Raw genomic sequence first — 18007 nt, 5'->3', positions numbered from 1 at the left:
TAAATCTGCCTAGTGGCATCTCCAGCTAAGCCTTGGGAAGACACTCCAGCTGAAGCCCAGCTGCCAGTCAGTGTGAACAATGCAGAACTAGATTGTCTTTGCTATATATGTTAAACATCTTAGTCTCCTGATGGATTCACACACACAGTTGTAAATCCACCAGTAGCTGTGCTTACTGGACCAAGACATTGTGCTGCCTGAGGTGAAGATGGGCACGCACGCACACACGCACACACACACACACACCTGAGTTCCCCAATCACACATGCCTCTTTCTGCCCACTTGAACCTTCCTTTGATTCTGATGATGGGGCAGCCTTCTCCACGGCATCTGAGGGCAATGGGTTTGCTTAGGGGGTGTGGAGGTCTGGGTTTTCTGAGTTTCACAGAAACTACCCGTGGAAACCCGACCAAAGCATAGGCAAACAGCAGGATGTTTGTCCATCTGCACAGCAGGACAGACAGAGAACCGTCCCGTTGACCAAATGGTTTTCCCAAAATGCTACAAGGACATTAGCAATAAGTCATGGACCAATTTGGAATGCACTCCCATGGGAGACAGTAATGGCCACCCACTGAGATGGCTTTAAAAGAGACCAATTCATGGAGGGGGGGGCTATCAATGGCTGCTAGCCACAATAGCTGTGTTCTACCCCCATGATCAGAGGCAGTCATACCGGTTGCTGGAAGCCACAGGAGGGGAGAATGCTCTTGTGGTTGGGTTCTGCTTGCAAGGACTTCCCATCGGGGCATCTGATTGGCCACTTTGAGAACAGGATGCTGGATTAGATGGGCCATTAGCCTGATCCATCAGACTCTTCTTATCTTCATATGTTTTCTGCAAATGAGTCTGGGCGCTGCTTCTGGTTGGCACCAACCGCCACCACTGCCAACTATACATTGCTCAAGCCCCAGGAGCAGATCCATGTCACATCTGAGTCTGCCTCAGTACTGAGGACCCTTCCCTGCAGTCTGAGGAGCTGAGTTTAAGATCTTCAGGGTTGGCAGCGATGGGCTGGAGGGGCGTTGGTTCGAGGCAAGCGTGACGGGCCACTCCTCCTCTGAATTTGCCGCAAGCTCTCCGAAGGAAAACAAATTGCAAATTTCCTCCAAGCCCTCGCTGCCACCTGTGGAGCCGTCTCCAGCGGGGAGATGGGCGCACATTAAAGAGCATGTAAAATATGGTAAACAGCTCCTTGCTGCATTTTTAAAAACCGTTAAGTGGAGATCTAAGTAATTTTCCTTGTCACAGTGTTTGGCTAAAGTAAACTCCGGGAGGTGGGAGTCTCCAGTGCATTTTTCATCTCTAAAGAGCCGCAGCAAATGGAGGCGCGGAGTTGAAGGGAAGGGTCCGTCCTTGCATTATGCAAATCCTGCTTTGTTCCTTCCCTGCCAGTCAGGCGCACAGCCGCGCTCAGCCGATAATGGCCCCCTGATAAACTCTTCCTCTCCGCTGAAAAGATCTCATTGACAGAACTGGAGCTTCGCCTCCAGCGGCAGAAACTGACTCACAGCTGAATGACAATTCCATGATTCCCCGTAATTGCTTATTAGATTTTGTTTGTTTGTTTGCTCCCCTCCCTTCTCCTTGGGAGGGTCTTTGCTTTGTATGTGCAGAAGGCTCTTCCTGAAAGGGTGATGATGGAGCTACTTTTCTGGGATTGCTCAGCCTTGGAGATCTGAAAATTACTGAGCCAGTATGGTGTAGCGTTTAGAGTGTTGGACTAGGACCTGGGGGGACGAGGGTTCAAAATCCACACTCAGCCATATCCACACTCAGCCTGACACTCTGGGTGTCAGGGACTGGCTGGATGAGGAAAATTGGTGGGATCCAGCTGCCCAAAAGCCTTGCAGGGAGGACACAGAAGAAGACGACTTAGATCCAGGATCCTGGTGGTGGGACACTGAAGAGCAGTCTGGGGAAGGGACGAGCTGGGAGGTAGAAGCAGGGGTTTTGAGCGATAAAGGGAAGTCAGGAGAAGGAGGGAGTTCCAAGACAGGGTTAGAGGCTGAGAGTCACATGGAATAAGCCCCTCCCCTCCCATGCTTTCCTGCCTTTTGGATAACCTGGTCTCGCTTGATAGCTCCTTGACACTGGGTGACCTTGGGCCAGTCAATGCCTCTCAACCTAACCTACCTCACAGTGTTGTTGTGGGGATTAAATGTGGAGAGATAGAACTGTGTATGCCACCTTGAGTGTACATGGATGCTTAGATCATTTTTTTATTAAAAAAGTGGAATATAAATAACAAAAGTACAGAAAATTCCTTCCAGTAGCACCTTAGGGACCAACTAAGTTTGTTCTTGGTATGAGCTTTCGTGTGCATGCACACTTCTTCAGATATCCTGCCCACCTAGCAGTTCGAAAGCACGTCAAAGTGCAAGTAGATAAATAGGGACCGCTCTGGCGGGAAGGTAAACGGTGTTTCCGTGCGCTGCTCTGGTTCGCCAGAAGTGGCTTAGTCATGGGTGGGGTTTCTTTGCTTCTTTGTATTGTGAGAGGAACAGTGTCTGTATGTTTACATTGCAATGTAGCCGAAACAAATTCCAAGTATGTTGGAAAATGTACTTGGCCAATAATAAATTATTCCTATTCCTATGACCCGGAAGCTGTCTGCGGACAAACGCCGGCTTCCTCGGCCTATAGAGCGAGATGAGCGCCGCAACCCCAGAGTCGGATACGACTGGACCTAATGGTCAGGGGTCCCTTTACCTTTTTAAGGTGCTACTGGAAGGAATTTTTTATTTTATTTTGTTTTGACTATGGCAGACCAACACGGCTACCTACCTGTAAAAGTACAGAAATTGCCTGTGCAGTGGAGGACTTCATAAATAGTTTCACGGAGGCAGGGTGCTTCCCCCTCCCCATTACCTTGGAATTGAGTCTGCCTCAAACTAGACTAGAGGCTCCAGACCAGAGCTTGTCTTCCTAGAGCGCATTTGGGCCCTTCAGCCACTTCCATTGTTTTCCCACTCACCTTGCTTGGGTTGCAGCTTCTGACTCTGGTTCTGCCTTTGCTTACCCCATTCCCCCTGCCTAGGTTTAAGCTGCTGAGCCAGGAGGAGGGGGAGTACTGTCAACGTCCCCGTGCCCCCTGAAGGCGAAGAGGGGAATGAAGAGCTCAGGCAGAAGTTTGAGGTAGCAGCCCTTCCAAGGACCAGCCCCCCAACATCTTCCCTGAATGAGCATTCTAGGGGGGGGAGAAGGATGAGGTGTGGAAATGAGAGAATGAGGGTAGCAGGAGAGGATATATGTGTGGTGTAGTGGTTAAAGCGTAGTCTCGTAATCTGGGAACCGGTTCGCGTCCCCGCTCCTCCACATGCAGCTGCTGGTGACCTTGGCTAGTCACACTTCCTCTGAAGTCTCTCAGCCCCACTCACCTCACAGAGTGGTTTGTTGTGGGGGAGGAGGGAAAGGAGAATGTTACCTGCTTGAGACTCCTTCGGGTAGTGAAAAGCGGGATATCAAATCCAAATCCAAACTCTTCTTCCTAACTTGCACTAGCAAGTTCCTTTACTTAGCAGAGTTTACATTCCCCTTCTCACGCACAGCAGAAAGCTGGTTGCAGGCTCGTTAGAACCTCTTACTATTATGCCTCAGATTGAATTGTATGTTCCTGGTAAGATCCCCTTTTAAATCCCTCCTAAAAGAATAAAGACACCACAGTCTTATTCATAAGCAATAAGAAGAAAGTTTACTCACAATCGGGCAGAGCACAAAGTTACAAGCATACACAAACGGGTTTACCCCATATGGGAGATGACCTGGGGAGACTGCAGGCTAGCAGTCCAAGATGTTTGCAGGACGAAAGGAAGATGGCAAAGAGAGAGAGAGTGGCAGCATGCCTTGGCCTTTTACCAGGTCTGGAAAGATCATGTCCACCCACTAGTCACATGCAAGGAAGGATGCTCCAGGCCAGGAGGAACAAGAAGTTTTGACTGGCTGGACCAAGCATTCCCTTGCACGTCCACTCTAGCAAAACAAGGAATGTTGTATTTGACTGCTCTCAGTGGATTACATCCCACAGGAGGTTCACAAGTTGCAAGGTGTGCAGAGGAGCGTAGCCAAGTTGCTCAAGGGTCTGGAAACCAAGCCTGATGAGGAACGGTTGAGGGAGTTGGGTCTGTTTAGCCTGGAGATGAGAAGACTGAGAGTCGTCAGGATAGCCATTTTCAAATATCTGAAGGGCTGTTACGTTGAAGACAGGGCGAGCTTGTTTTCTGCTGCTCCAGAGGGGAGGATCTGAACCAACGGATTCAATAACAGGGAAGGAGATTCCTACTAAACCTTAGAAAGAACCTTCTGATGGTAAGAGCTGTTTGCCAGGGGAATGGACTCCCCCGGAAGGTGGTGGACAAGAGATGTGACTCGGGGCCACACTCCTCTAAAGTAAGGAACTGTGGACTTGCAGCACAAGGCCTTGACTCTTAGCACCATGCTTAGAGGAACAGGAAGCTTATGTGTGATGCTTGGGATAGATCTGTTCCTTCATCCAATATCTCAGAATTTATTTATTTCATAAAATTTACTCTGCCTGATTGGGAAGAAAAACGCTGTTTACAAGAAAAATGAAAAGATACAAAAAATAAGATTATCAATAAGAATTAATAACAATTTAAGACTTTCAAAAAGTTAAAATAACAATACAGTCGTACCTTGGTTGTTGAACACCTTAGTTGTCGAACAAATCGGCTCCAGAGTGATCGAAACCCAGAAGTGAGTGTTCCAGTTTTCAAATGGTTTTTGGAAGCCAAATGTCTGATGCGGCTTCCGTGGCTTCCAGTTGGCTGCAGGAGCTTTGGTTTCCGAACGTTATGGAAGTCTAACTGACTTCCAGAACAGATTCCGTTCGACTTCCAAGGTACGACTGTAGACCAAAACAGATTAAAACATGCATCAACTTTCTAAAAAAACTGGGTAGGCTTGTCTAAGCATAGATGATTTTAGCAGGCACCAAAAAGAATACAATGAAGGTGCCTGTCTGCTATCAATCAGCAGGGAGTTCCAAAGTTTAGGTGCTTCCACACTCAAAGATGGAGTTCTTACAAATGTGGACTGGGTATTATGTGGCACCTGTGGACAGTGCCAGTTCTGCAGATTGAAGTGGTCAAGGGGGCACAGGTGCGGTAATCTGATCTCACAGGTAAACTAGTCCCAGGTTGTTAGCTCCAGGTGAAAACACCGCAGGGCAAGGGGATTCTGGAATGAATTGGACCCTGCTACTGGCTCTTTGCACGAAAGGAGCATTGCATCTGCCAATTTCATTCTGCATTCCAGCTCTCCAGCGGCGTTTTTGGTAGCAGAGGGAGCCTTGCCCCCCCCCACCAGGTGACACCGGGAAGCCTCTTTTGTGGCTGCCGTGCAAACCTTCTCTCTTGCGCTCGGAGCAGCTGCCCCAATTAAACCACTGGAATCGGCTTAATGGAATTTCATGCTAGGCTGAGCTCTGGGCAGGCTCCTCCAATGTGACATATTTTTTTCAGAAATTAAAACGAATAAATTGTGAGATAGCTCTGTCTCTGTGCGCGTGTGTTGTTTAACAAATTGTGCTCCGGTGAATTAGTTAGCCACCAGACTGCGGTGGGGAAGGGAAGGCTTTGCACGAGGGATGTGATTGTTCACCATTCTTCCGGCAAAGCTCCTATTTAACAGTCGGCAGGGATTGGAAATTGCAGACAGAATAAGCATTGTTTGCCCCTTTTGCAAAGCATGCTTGATCAACCGCCATCCATATCGGACACAAACATTTTCATTCAAACTTCTTTCAAAGGTGGAATCACTACCTTTTTGCCATTGTGGGACATGCCTTTATGTCCAAGGAAGTGTTGCTTTCCTTTTCTTTTTTAAAAAAGAAAGAAGTTCTAGAACTTGCAGCTGAGGATCAGTGCAGGATACCGGTAATTCAAAGAGCTAGGATCAATGCTTTTTTCCTTAAAAAAATGTTTAGGGGTACTCTCATTTTCCCACTCTTATTGAAATACTGCCCCTCAATGAGGCCAAACTTAGATCCACAAAATGTTTAGGGGTATTCGTACCCCAGCGTCCCCCCCCCCAGAAAAAAAGCACTGGCTAGGATCATGTGTGCACGAGCTGCAATCATCATAGTATTTCTCCCCCAAATATTTTATTGTTGTCACTTATTTATACCAGAAGCAAACGTCAATATTCACCCATGCTCACCACAGAAGCACCAAACGTCTCTTTAATTACGTTTAGCTTTTAAGTCATTGCAGTTTTTAAACAAAAGTATCATTTCACAAGTTGTCATGTGTTCTCAGAGGCCATTAGCCATGTTCTCTTGATGTTGCATGTGCAATGAGACTATGCCAGGTTGACGGAAAAGTAGTGATTTGCTTGTCTGTTTGGCTCTCTCGGACACGGGTTGTCAGCGATTGTCAAAGTCTGAGTGAACAGGGATGGAACAAGAATGTTTTGAGGTGAGAATTTGTATGGGGTATGAATGAAAAATCCACCCAGGAGAGCAGGCGCAGCTAGGTGCAGTCAAGGCTGCTTGTGAAATCATTTGAGTTTGCATCCATGAGATTAGCTTGTGTAGATCACTTGAATGATCCTTTTTGATTTAATTCACTGAAGCTGCAGTGAGACTGCCAATCTCCTCCAAGATGGCTGTGACAGCTTAGTCCAAAATATTTGGGACGCCAAGGTTGTCTCATATTTTCACTGCCCTTTTTGAGAGGGGAAATAAATCAATAAATTAATTTCTTTTCTTTTTTAAGAGAGCCAGGATCGGCCCAGGAGCAAAGGCTGCGGAGGACAAAGCAGCCAATGCCATCTCCAAATTCGACAACAACGGCAGCCGCGACCGGATGAAACTGTCGGACTTCAATTTCCTTATGGTGCTGGGCAAAGGCAGCTTTGGAAAGGTGTGTGGCTTGATGTTCCCAGCACCTCTGCCTGGTCGGATGTCTCCTGGCTTCAAGAAAGCTGGTTAAAAGGTTCAAAAGCCTTTTTTCTGCTTAGGAAGGCTTTTGGTGTCTGAGGAGAGGAGTGAGGCAATTAAATATTCTTTCTGCTGTACTGTAATCATTGTTGAGTGACTGTTTTAACTGATGATGCTTTGGGTTTTAATGGTGATTTGATGCTTGATTATGAATTTTCATACGAGTGGCTTCGAGAGCCCGGTGGAGCCTTACAAGGAGAATATAAATTTTAGAGCGAATGAATGAATATGTAGATGCATGGATCAATGGCCTGACTCAGTGTAACATGGCTTCCTGTGTTCGTATAAACTGCAGCCATGCCACAAGGCTTTAAGGTGAGCCCTTGAAGATCTGATAGATCCTTTCACGAATAAAGTCTCATGAGAATCCTAGCGCTGCAGCATAGACATTTTTTGTGGAGGCACCAGCCACATGTCCACACCACACATTTAAAGCACACGCCTTCCCTCAAAGAATGCTGGGAACTGTAGTTTACACCCTAACAGAACTACAGTTCCCAGCACCCTTAGCAAACAACAGTTCCCGGGATTCTTTGGGGGGAGCCATGTGCAGGGATGGCCACCAACTTAATGGTTTTAAAAGAGGACTGGACAAATTCATGGAGGATAAGAGGGCTAGCAGTGACTACTAGCCACAATGGCTATACTGTGCCTTTGCAGTCAGAGGCAGCAATGCTTTTTAATCCCAGTTGCTGGGAATTGCAGCGTGGGAGGGGGTTCTTGTGCTCCACTCCTGCTTGTGGCATCTGGTTGGCCACAGCGAGAACCGGATGCTGGACTAGATGGGCCATTGGCCTGATCCAGCGGGGCTCTTCTTGTGAAGCCATGTGCTTCAAAGGCATGGCCATAGGAACATAGAGCTGGAAGGGACCACAAGGGTCATCTAGCTCAACTCCCTGCAACGCAGGAATCCTTTTGCCCCACGTGAGACTCGAATCCATGACCCTAAGGTTAAGAGTCTCAAGCTCCACCAACTGAGCTATCTTGGTGTACACAGCCCCCAATTCAAAGGTCAGAATAGGAATGTGAAGGGGAAGTCACCTTCCTGGTTTGAAAGTGTCTTGGGGGCTAGGCAGAGAGGAGGAGGAGGAGGAGGAGGAGGAGGAGGAGGAGGAGGAGGAGGAGGGCAAGGAAGCAAGCTTGTATGAACTTCACTTCTATCCTGAGGCCAGGCAGCACAGGTCAGAGGACCGCGGCCATTTTGCAAGTGGCGGTTGTGGGGAGCTTCCCAGATGATGTAAAGTGTCGCTGAGAATTTGCTGCACCTTGCAAGCTCTTCAGCAGCTATTTGACAGAAGCCTGTCAGGTTTCCATGCTTAACTCTCCTCCATTCGCTGATTCCCCCACGGCCAGCCCTGTGCCCTGCTGCTGGTAGAGCATATTTCAAAGAACAGCCTGACTTGGGAGCCAAGCAGTTAACACTTTGGCACCAGAGGCTGCATCTGCAAGATTAGCATTCCCCTCACTTAGCCGAAGAGAGTCAGGCAAAGCTAGATAGGAGTCTCGGTGGAGATGGCGCAAACCTGGCCACTGATTTTATTGCATTGGAAAGCCTCGCAGGCCCAGAGAGGGGATGGAGAGGATCAATCAAATTAGAGGTTCCCGTCTTGTGCAAGGAAGGAGAAACAACAGCTGCTTTGAGAGTGTCTTCTGGGGTGACAGTGATGATGAGGACAGTGGGTCCAGGAAGACTCTTCTCTTTTCATTGCCCCTTCAGGGGGGCAGCACTATTCTCTCTGCAACAGGACTAAGGGCAGCGAGAGGCTGCAGCTTGCAACCATTTTCAAAGCAGCTCTGTCAATTGCAGTGTGTCTCGATGCCTCTTTCCCCCTATCTTCTGGTAAATTTCAGTTCGTTGCATTTCTGTGGGAATTTGCAATTTTTAAAAAAGGACCTCAGGGAAAAAATGATCTTTTTTTTAAAAAAAATAATTTTATTAATCAAAATACAAACTTACATATACATACATATACATATACATACACATAGAACAAATACACATTAAACACACCTACACATATAAGTCTAATTCCATATACATTTTCATCCATATATTTTTATTACAAAAACTCTTTAAAAATATAGGTTCATTTCTAGCCTCCTGTTCGCTTCAGTAAGGCTGAATTTGTACATAATCTCTTCCTTGGGCTTCCCACTTTAAAGAGCAACATCTGGGCCGAGTCATGAAAATATACATATTGAAAGCATGTTTAATGTCCAATTTAATGAAGAGATTAAAAATGATCATTTTAAACCACTTTTCCCCCTAATGTGCACTTTTTTGGGGGTATGCAGTTTTGGGATATGCGAGACCAGGATGCAACACTGGGTTCAGCCCCCTTTGGCCTGATCCAGCAGGCTCTTTTGAGGCTCTTGCATTCCTACCTTTGTACCCCAAGTTGAATGCAGCTGCCTGGCGGGGCTTTCTGTCCAGACATAGAATCATAGAATTGTAGACCTGGAAGGGACCACGAGGGTCATCTAGTCCAACCCCCTGCAATGCAGGAATCTTTTGCTCAGTGTGGGGCATGAACCAACAACCCTGAGATTAAGAGTCTCATGCTCCACCGACTGAGCATTGTCCAAAGCCTCCTGCTTCTTGCCTCGTGCGAGTTACTTCTCGTGAGTAAATTGTGCTGTTCGCCAGTATCTCTCTTTGGGTGCCGAAGCATGGGGTCTTTTCTTGTCTTTTGCTGTGGTGTGAAATGGTTTGGCTTTCCGCCTGCATGACGCCGCACATTTGCAAGCTGTACAAAGGCTACTGCATGAAACATGGGCAGCTGTAGCAAGCCCCCGGCAGCCTCTCCCACCCACCCCCCCATTTAATTCTGCACTCCAGGAAATTGCTGCCTCTTCCTCTCTTGTAGAGGTTGCAAAGCAGAGAACAGTGCTCACACCAGCCCTGGGCACTGTCTCCCCATCTGTTGGGAGATGTTCACCCTTCAGGAGCCAAATTCGATTGCCTGAGCAGCGTTGGGGAACCATTAGAGAATTATTTACAGTGACTGGAGCCTGCTCTCCGGGGACTGCTTTCATCTTGAAATGTAATCGATTTTAATTTTTGTGTTTTACACTCCGGGGAATGTTCTCCCAACACATCCAATTTCTTTCTTGAATGTATCTCATTGCCAGACAGTCTAAAGGCCAAACTGGACGTGATGCAGGATTCATGAGTTTGGAACCTGCATGGCTGTTGGTACCAGCTTTGGGGCGTGGGGCATCAAAAAGTGCTGATTTGGATTAGGGCTGCAGGGAGGGGGTTATATAATTCCCCCTCCCCCCCAGGTTATTTCCCCCCATTTAAAATCACCTCCCCACACACCAAAGCTGCCATCCAGTCCACAGGACAAAAGACTTATAAGGTGATACATGAGGTTTTCATTCTGTGGTTTGTTTTGTTGGTTTGGAGTGGACCTCTGGCAGTATATGTGCGTATTTGGGGGGGGGGGGAATGCTGAATTTCTGAATGATAACCAATGGTGGTGTTTTCCCTCTCTTTTGTATGTGCTGTAATGCTTGTTTTTGGTCACTAGGTGCCACTATAGAGCTGTGAAACACTGTCTGCAATTCCCAAGCTGTACTTTGAACAAATTGTTTAGGGCCCACAGACAGCTCCAGAACTTTCAGGGGCCCTGGGTAGGTTGCTGTACTAGGATTTCTCCTATCTGGATGGGTAGTTCCCTCAGCTGCACAGCCATCTTTATTTTCCCATAATGCAATGCACTAAAAGATTGGCTCGTCTTTTCAATCTTAAAAATCTTTAAAATTATTTTTTTGTAGATCATGCAATCATAGAATTGCAGAGTTGAAAGGGAATCCTGCCCACAGCTGTCCCTGGGTGGGCTTGAACCACCAACCTTCTGATTAACAGCCTGGTGTACTGTCCCATTGTACCACTTTAAAGATCACTGAATATTATTTTCTGTAGTTTCCATAAATTTGCCTGGACTTGGGCATATTGATTTCATCTGATGCTGTATTAGATTTTTGTAGCTTTAAAGCAAAGATGCAGAACCTCTATGACCCTCCATATGTTGTCAGACTCCAACTCCCATCATGCCTCATTATTGACCCTGGTGGCTGCAGGGGCTGGCAGGAGTTCATAGAATCACAGAATCGTAGAGTTGGAAGGGACCAGAAGGCTCACCTAGCCCAACCCATGCAATGCAGCAATCTTTTGCTCAACCTGGGGCTTGAACCCATGACTCCGTGATTAAGAGAATCATGCTTTACCAACTGAGCTGGAGTCCAACAAAGAATCGTGTCATGGATTCTTCAACTGTGATCCCTGCCTTGCAGAGGGTTGGGCTAGAAGACCCTTGGGATCCCTTCCAACTCTACAATTCTATGCTTCTGTGCACCCCTACAGGGCCACAATTCCCCCAGTCTCCACTGTATGGGAGGCCTCCTCAGAAGTATTAAACTCAAGGGGCCTGACTCCCAGGCAAGTGGGGTTATTTTGCAGCTTTAGAGTTTTAATTTTTGTTTCAGCATTTGCCTTTAACTTTTATTAACTTGTGGTGTTGAATATGGGAGTACTTGTGTTACTGAATGAATATGCCATTTCCCTGATTGAGTATGAATTGCCTATAAGTAAATAAGACTGCAGAATAAGTAAAATGCAAGAAGGGGGCACCAGGCCTAGGAGCCAGTCGGAGCCCATGAAGCATGAGAGTTGCCCAGGTCAAAGGCAAGACCAGGAATCTGCTCTAGACCTACCTGTCCAGAGGAGCAGGTGAGCAGGCTCAGAGGTCATAGGCGCGGGCTGAATGTGACATTGCAGATTAGAAGGATCCTGGGGCAGAGTGGATCAAAGTCAGGTGAGGTGGTCCAGAAATCACCCCTACCAAGGTGGCAATCGACTTGTGTGGCAAAACAATCCATTTCCAGGGAATATGACGTCCATTTTGAACACCACAAGCCAGTGAGCAGGTTGGCAGCGGCGGGGGGGGGGGATGGGGGGGAGGGGAGGAGGAGGTGGCTGGTTGATTTCCAAAGCAATCCCGCAACAAATTGAAGCAATGTATCTTAATAACTGGCAGCGTGTTGTTGGCATTTTTCGGGAGCCTTCCTTCGGCTTGATTTGATTAACGACAGAAAATTATGTTGGCAGGAATCTCTGCGGCTTGGGTTTATTGTAATAAATAAATCTGCAGCTTGCCACAACTGGTTTAAAATATTAGGGGGACAAGTTATTCCACACAGGGGGAGATGGGTGGGCTGGCTTGCGGGGCAGCCAAATCGGCAGGCGAGGGGTTGCCAAATGGGCATGGGTGAACTTCTTCAATCCCACTCACAGAAGGACGTGCTGGAGTAGTAGAGCACCTGCTTTGCATGCAGAAGTTCTTGGGTTCAGTCCGCAGTGGCATCTCCAGGTAGGGGTGGGAAGGAACCTGCCCGAAACCCTGGAGAGCCACTGCCAGTCAGTGTAGATGGACCAATGGTGTGGATGAATCAAGGCTCTGACTCAGTATCAGGCAGTTTCCTATGTTCCTGTGTCTTTGGGAAAGGGCCATAGCTCAGCGCCGCTTTATTGGATTTTGAGTTGATTTTATATTTGTATTCTGCTTTTGCAACAACAAACGTTGAGCTCAAAGCAGCTCACAATATTCACCATAGCATTAAAAAAACACAGCAAGCATTACAATCACTATAATATCAAGCACAGCAGCGTATAAATAAAGCAAACAACGAAGGAATGAATGCAATTCAATAATGTCATAGTAATTCAGAACATCGGACAGAGCTGCTGAGTGCCAGCTCTGTGGCAGATGACATCCGAACCATGAGGACCAGCATCTTGCAATACTTTTAGTGGGAAGCAGTAGCTCTGTGGTAAAGCACCTGCTGTGCGCAAATAAATATAAAACAAATTCATCATTTTATTTGTACGCTGTATATATATATATATATCCCGCACACAAAGTCACGTTCAAAGGGACTTACAACCAAGACAACAGGAACGCATTTCCGAATCAAACGCTGCAAAACAATTTTGTAATAACACGACAAAACAACAACTCTATATCAAGCATAACAACAGGCAAAACAACAACTAGGTTTCAGGACTCTAGAAAGAACAAGATTACATTAATAACACCCGACAGCAAAAATGACAAGGCTACTTGACAGTTCCACCTTGGTCCTAGGAAGACCCCTCCCATGATGTTGCTCACAGTCCTTCTCCTGCAAGGCTTCCAAGGACCTCCCCACCCCTCTCATGATGTTGTTACTTTGGCATGCAGAGTAGCAGCCAAAGCACCAGCCCAGGAGGTCTGCTCGTTCTCCATCTCCCTTGTGACCACCTTTGTCTTCCTCCAGGTGATGCTCTCTGAAAGGAAAGGGACCGACGAGCTCTACGCTGTGAAGATCCTCAAGAAGGACGTGGTCATCCAAGACGACGATGTGGAATGCACCATGGTGGAGAAGCGGGTGCTCGCTCTGGCCGGGAAGCCCCCGTTCCTAACACAGCTTCATTCTTGCTTCCAAACCATGGTAAGGATCCCTATACGCTCACACACTTCTGCCCTAGATCCTGCACAGTTTCCAAGCCAGCAGTTCTCACACTCCAGCCCCCACCCCCTACTCCCCGCATGGACTGCTTGAAAATTGCTGAGGGTCTTGGCGGACCACTTAATGGTTTTTCTGTCTGTTGAAGAAATTGCAGTGAGCTGTGCTGGATGCTAGGTGATTTGTAATTGAATCAAGATTAAATGCCTCCCATTAACTGTGCTGCTAATCCTCTCCACTCCTTTCAAGGTCCTCCTCCTTTACTCCTGCCATATCTCCAACAAACTCCCCTCCATCCACCCCATCCATCTAACTCAATTTCTGGGTGGAACACCAGGTTCCAAGAACCACAGAGTAGCCACTGCAGTCACTCATCTTCCTAGAAGAACCACGTGGTCCATGGACCACAGTTTGGAAGCCCCTGATCTCAGCTGAACAGAGAGCATCCTTGCCTTGATCCCAGAGCCCCCAAGCAATAATGGACAACATGGGGAAGCTTAGGAGAGATGGGAGGAACTGTGTCTTGCTGGCAGGAAGAGTAGCTGGAGATGATATGTTGGGGTGCTCAGTAGATGGTGGGGGCTAAGGGAGTCCAGGGCAGAGCGCTGGAAGGCAAGGACAGAGGCTGTGGCCATAAGGAGGACTAAAGAAGGAAAAGAGGTGAAGAAGGGACCACGTGGCTCTACTGGCTGGGGTTGGTGGGAGTTGAACTCCAAAAACAGCTGAAGGGCACCAGATTGTGGCCATCTGCCCTAAAGCAATGAATCATCAGGAATATCCGGTCCAAAATAAACAGAGGTATTGGGGGGGGGGAACCGCTTGCAAAGGAGCAGTCTTTGCTTCCACAACTGTTTGGGGCTGGCTGCAGATAAGGAAGAGGGGAGGAGGCAGCGATAGGCACAGCGCAAGGCCCGTCCTTTCAGGCTTCCTACAATGAGCTTGGAGGATTACACTGAAATGTCAGCCAGCCATTTGGCTTTGCAAAAGGCGTTTTGCTGCAGCGGAAGGCAAGTGGGGCTGGGCCCTTCTCTGCGCTCGCTAATGAAACTCCTGCATGCAGTGAAGCTTTTCCTTTTGCACGTCTCTCTTTCTGACATCTGAAGTGTGTCGGCAGAGGATTAGTTCCCGGAGACCTGCCTGTAGCTTAGCGGTAATCATATTGGTAACGTAATCAAAATTTGTAGCAGAGGGTATTATCAGGTGCTGAGTACAAAGCGCTTTGATTTGGAGGAGAGCAGCCTCAGCCAGAGCTGCTCTTTCCATTTGCTGGCAAGGATGAAAATCTCAAATCTTCATCTCAAAGGGAGAGAGAATTAACTTTTATGCCCAGGTGTTTTGGGGCCTCTGGATTTGCCTTTCACCTGCTCCCGAGTGACCCTCCTGATCCCGGATAAAATGAGAGTGGATTAAATGTGTGCACCATCTTTCCCCCCCCCCAAAGGAGATCAGAGAGCCTCCACAGTCAAAACAAAGACTGCAGGGAGCTGGCTTCCCCCCCCCCTGAGACCTTGATTCATCTAGCTCAGTATTGTCCACACTGGCTGGCAGCAACAGCTCTCCAATGTAGAGATGGAGAAGGAATCAGCTCAAATCCCCACTCAGCTCTGAAGCTCGCTGAGTGACTGGTCACTATCTCTCAACATAGGGTTGTTGTGAATGATAAAATGGGGAGCGGGGGGCATGTGTGCTGACTTATTTGTTTATTTATTTCATAAAATCTATACACTGCTTGATGGTTAAAAAACAAACCCTCAAAGCAATTTACAAAAAGGTGAAACAATAAATTTGAGGGGGGAAATGAATGCTTTAAAACATACAAAAAGTTTGAGCTGCTAAAAGGAAAGTGGGATCTGTGTTGCTGTGTATGTGCAACTAAACATATAGAGGCGCCTGTGTGTTTAGCCCTTTGGGACATCCAGCAGTTCCAGAATGGGCAATTTAGAGCAAGAAAACAAACTTACCCCACCTTATACATACACTTCTGCCTCAATCCAAATTATTCATTCTTACCATTCTCTTAATATTTATATATATATATATATATAGAGAGAGAGAGAGAGAGAGAGAGAGAGAGAGAGAGAGAGAGTATGAGTTTTTCATTAATACAGGTAGACTGGGATCTGCTGACTGTTCTCTGGGTGATTTGCAGGACATTAGGGCTAATGGGGCACTGCCCCAGCAACCCTACTCTGCACCCAGGCAACACCCACCTGCCTGCTGTCTTACTTACAATCCATTAGAGGGTTTCCCTGGCTGCCAGCTTCCTCCTCCTTAGTCTCAGTGTAGCCGCTTGTAGCACTCAGCCTCTGCTTGTCGTTCGCTCTGGCGCCACCTGCTGCTGGCCTCCTTGCCTCCTGCCCTACCAGTCCCAACGGGCACTAGCCGCCTCCAGGCTTTTGTTACATTTCACGTCTCTCTCCTCTCCTCTCCTCCCCTTCTCTAGGACCGCTTGTATTTCGTCATGGAGTATGTGAACGGCGGCGATCTCATGTACCAGATTCAACAGGTTGGAAGGTTTAAGGAGCCCCACGCTGTGTAAGTTGGATGCTCCCTAATATAAAGCTCAGGCTAAGAGGTCAAACATGGATTGGGGGCCCCAGGGACAAAGGGTCTCCCTTGGGTTATGGGGGGGGCAGGCGGATGGACTTTCTCCCTCCACACTGGATTCCCTGTGCTGTAATTAGATAGCAAAGCTTTCCGTTTCCATTCGCCTCCCTTCGTTATCACCCTTCTTCTTCTTCTCTAATCTTTACTTGCAGGTTCTACGCAGCTGAGATAGCCATTGGCCTGTTCTTCTTACATAACAAAGGAATCATTTATCGGTAGGTGGGCATGCTTTCTCTCTCCGGCTTCTAGAAAGTCAGCAGCAGCAGCAGCACCTCCCCTCCTGTTTGACGGGCGATTGGCATTGAGGGTGTGCATTCAAGGCTTTCCGCATGGAGACGTGGTTCCTGGTGCTCTAAAAAAGCCACCAGCTTGCCTTTCGGGTGGCCATTTGGCCATCGTCCTTGGAGTGCATTTCCAGCAAGCAGAGCCAAAGGCTTCCGAATGCCAGTGCCTTGCGAACAAATGTGGTGTTTTGTGTGTTTTTCCACCCCACCCCCACCCCCCTTCCTGGCTTCTGTAGGGAAGCCGGCTGATCAAGCATCTTTGAGGCTTCCCTTTGCTCGTGGTCTTAAATCTCCGTTTGCTTGACAAGCCACGGCTGGCAGCTCGCAGTGCGGGGAGGGCCCAGCGCTGCCTCATCATTGACACATAAAGCTGGCACTTCAGAAGTGATTTGTCTGGAGTCTTGCTGTAAAAACCTGCCATTTGCTGTTTGGCTGCTAAACATTCCAGGACATGGCTTTGGAAGGCTCTTGGCTGCTAGGGTGCCCAGAGCAGTAATCTATGCAGAAGGCATTATCCCACACACCCCTGATTTCACTCCCCCTCTTCCTCTTCTCTTTGAGTAGCCCCCCCCCAAAAAAATGCTCAGCAGCCTTGGAGAACGTCAAACAGCATTAGCTCCCTCCTGTAAACAGCTGGCTGGCTCTGGGGAAAGCCACCAGGAATTGTGGGGGAGAGAGAGCAAATGTTTGACATAGCATATCGCACCACCACCCCAACATCTGACAGATGAAAAATCAAGATGTTCTGGTGTCACCTGCATTTATGATTTTTTTTTTTTTTTAAAAAAGATTGCTGCCTAAGGCACATTGCTGAAAGCTCTACTCTGCCTTCTGTATGCTGTTGTCTCCATTTATTCCCCCCTGGCCTGTACCCCATTGAAGGCAAAGCTTTCTTCTTAAAGGTACAGTGAAATGATGTTGTTGTCCCAGAAAACAGCGCCAAGAATTCAAAATCCATGTCGCTGGCTACTGCGTTAGTGCAATAGCCAGCTGTTTCTGCCCATGTTTGATGTATCAGTTGCTCAGTTTGTGGGGTGCTTCAAAACGTGGGGGTTATCACTATAAAACGCTGTTAAACAACTGCAAATCTTTGGCACAGGATTGCAGAGGATCCCAAATTTTGGGGTTTGTAGTTAATGTTAAGTACTGTACAGTAAAGGTAAAGGACCCCTGGATGGTTAAGTCCAGTCAGAGGCGGCTATGGAGTACGGCACTCGTCTTGCTTTCAGGCCGAGGGAGTCGGCGTTTGTCCACAGACAGCTTTCCAGGTCATGTGGCCAGCATGACTAAACCACTTCTGGCTCACCATAACACCGTGCCGGAAGCCAGAGTGCATGGAAACGCCATTTACCTTCCCGCCGGAGTAGTACCTATTTATCTACTTGCACTGGCGTGCTTTCAAACTGCTAGGTTGGCAGGAGCTGGGACAGAGCAACGGGAACTCACCCCATCGCGGGGATTTGAACCGCCGACACTCCGATTGGCAAGCCCAAGAGGCTCAGTGGTTTAGACCACAGTGCCACCCTGTGTTTGATGTGTCAATTACTTGGTATGTGGGGCACTGCAAAACGCAGGGTTTCACTGCACAAAGCTGCACAAAAACTGCAAAACTTTGGCACAGGTTTGGTGGAAATTCCAAATTAT

At 47.7% G+C, this 18007-nt stretch overlaps 1 protein-coding gene across 1 annotated transcript in view; it reads left to right on the top strand.

Annotated features, from left to right (window-relative positions):
• The window catches only part of PRKCB (protein kinase C beta), a 180830-nt gene that overhangs the window by 113293 nt on the left and 49530 nt on the right, over positions 1-18007 (top strand). The window contains 6 exon segments of the mRNA XM_033166417.1: positions 3042-3075; positions 3077-3139; positions 6739-6885; positions 13284-13457; positions 15916-16007; positions 16232-16294. Coding sequence (XP_033022308.1) covers positions 3042-3075; positions 3077-3139; positions 6739-6885; positions 13284-13457; positions 15916-16007; positions 16232-16294 — 573 coding nt within the window.

Source organism: Lacerta agilis, chromosome 13, assembly GCF_009819535.1.
Source record: "Lacerta agilis isolate rLacAgi1 chromosome 13, rLacAgi1.pri, whole genome shotgun sequence".
In the NCBI taxonomy this organism is placed as follows: domain Eukaryota; kingdom Metazoa; phylum Chordata; class Lepidosauria; order Squamata; family Lacertidae; genus Lacerta; species Lacerta agilis.
This window is presented reverse-complemented; position numbering and strand designations above follow the sequence as displayed.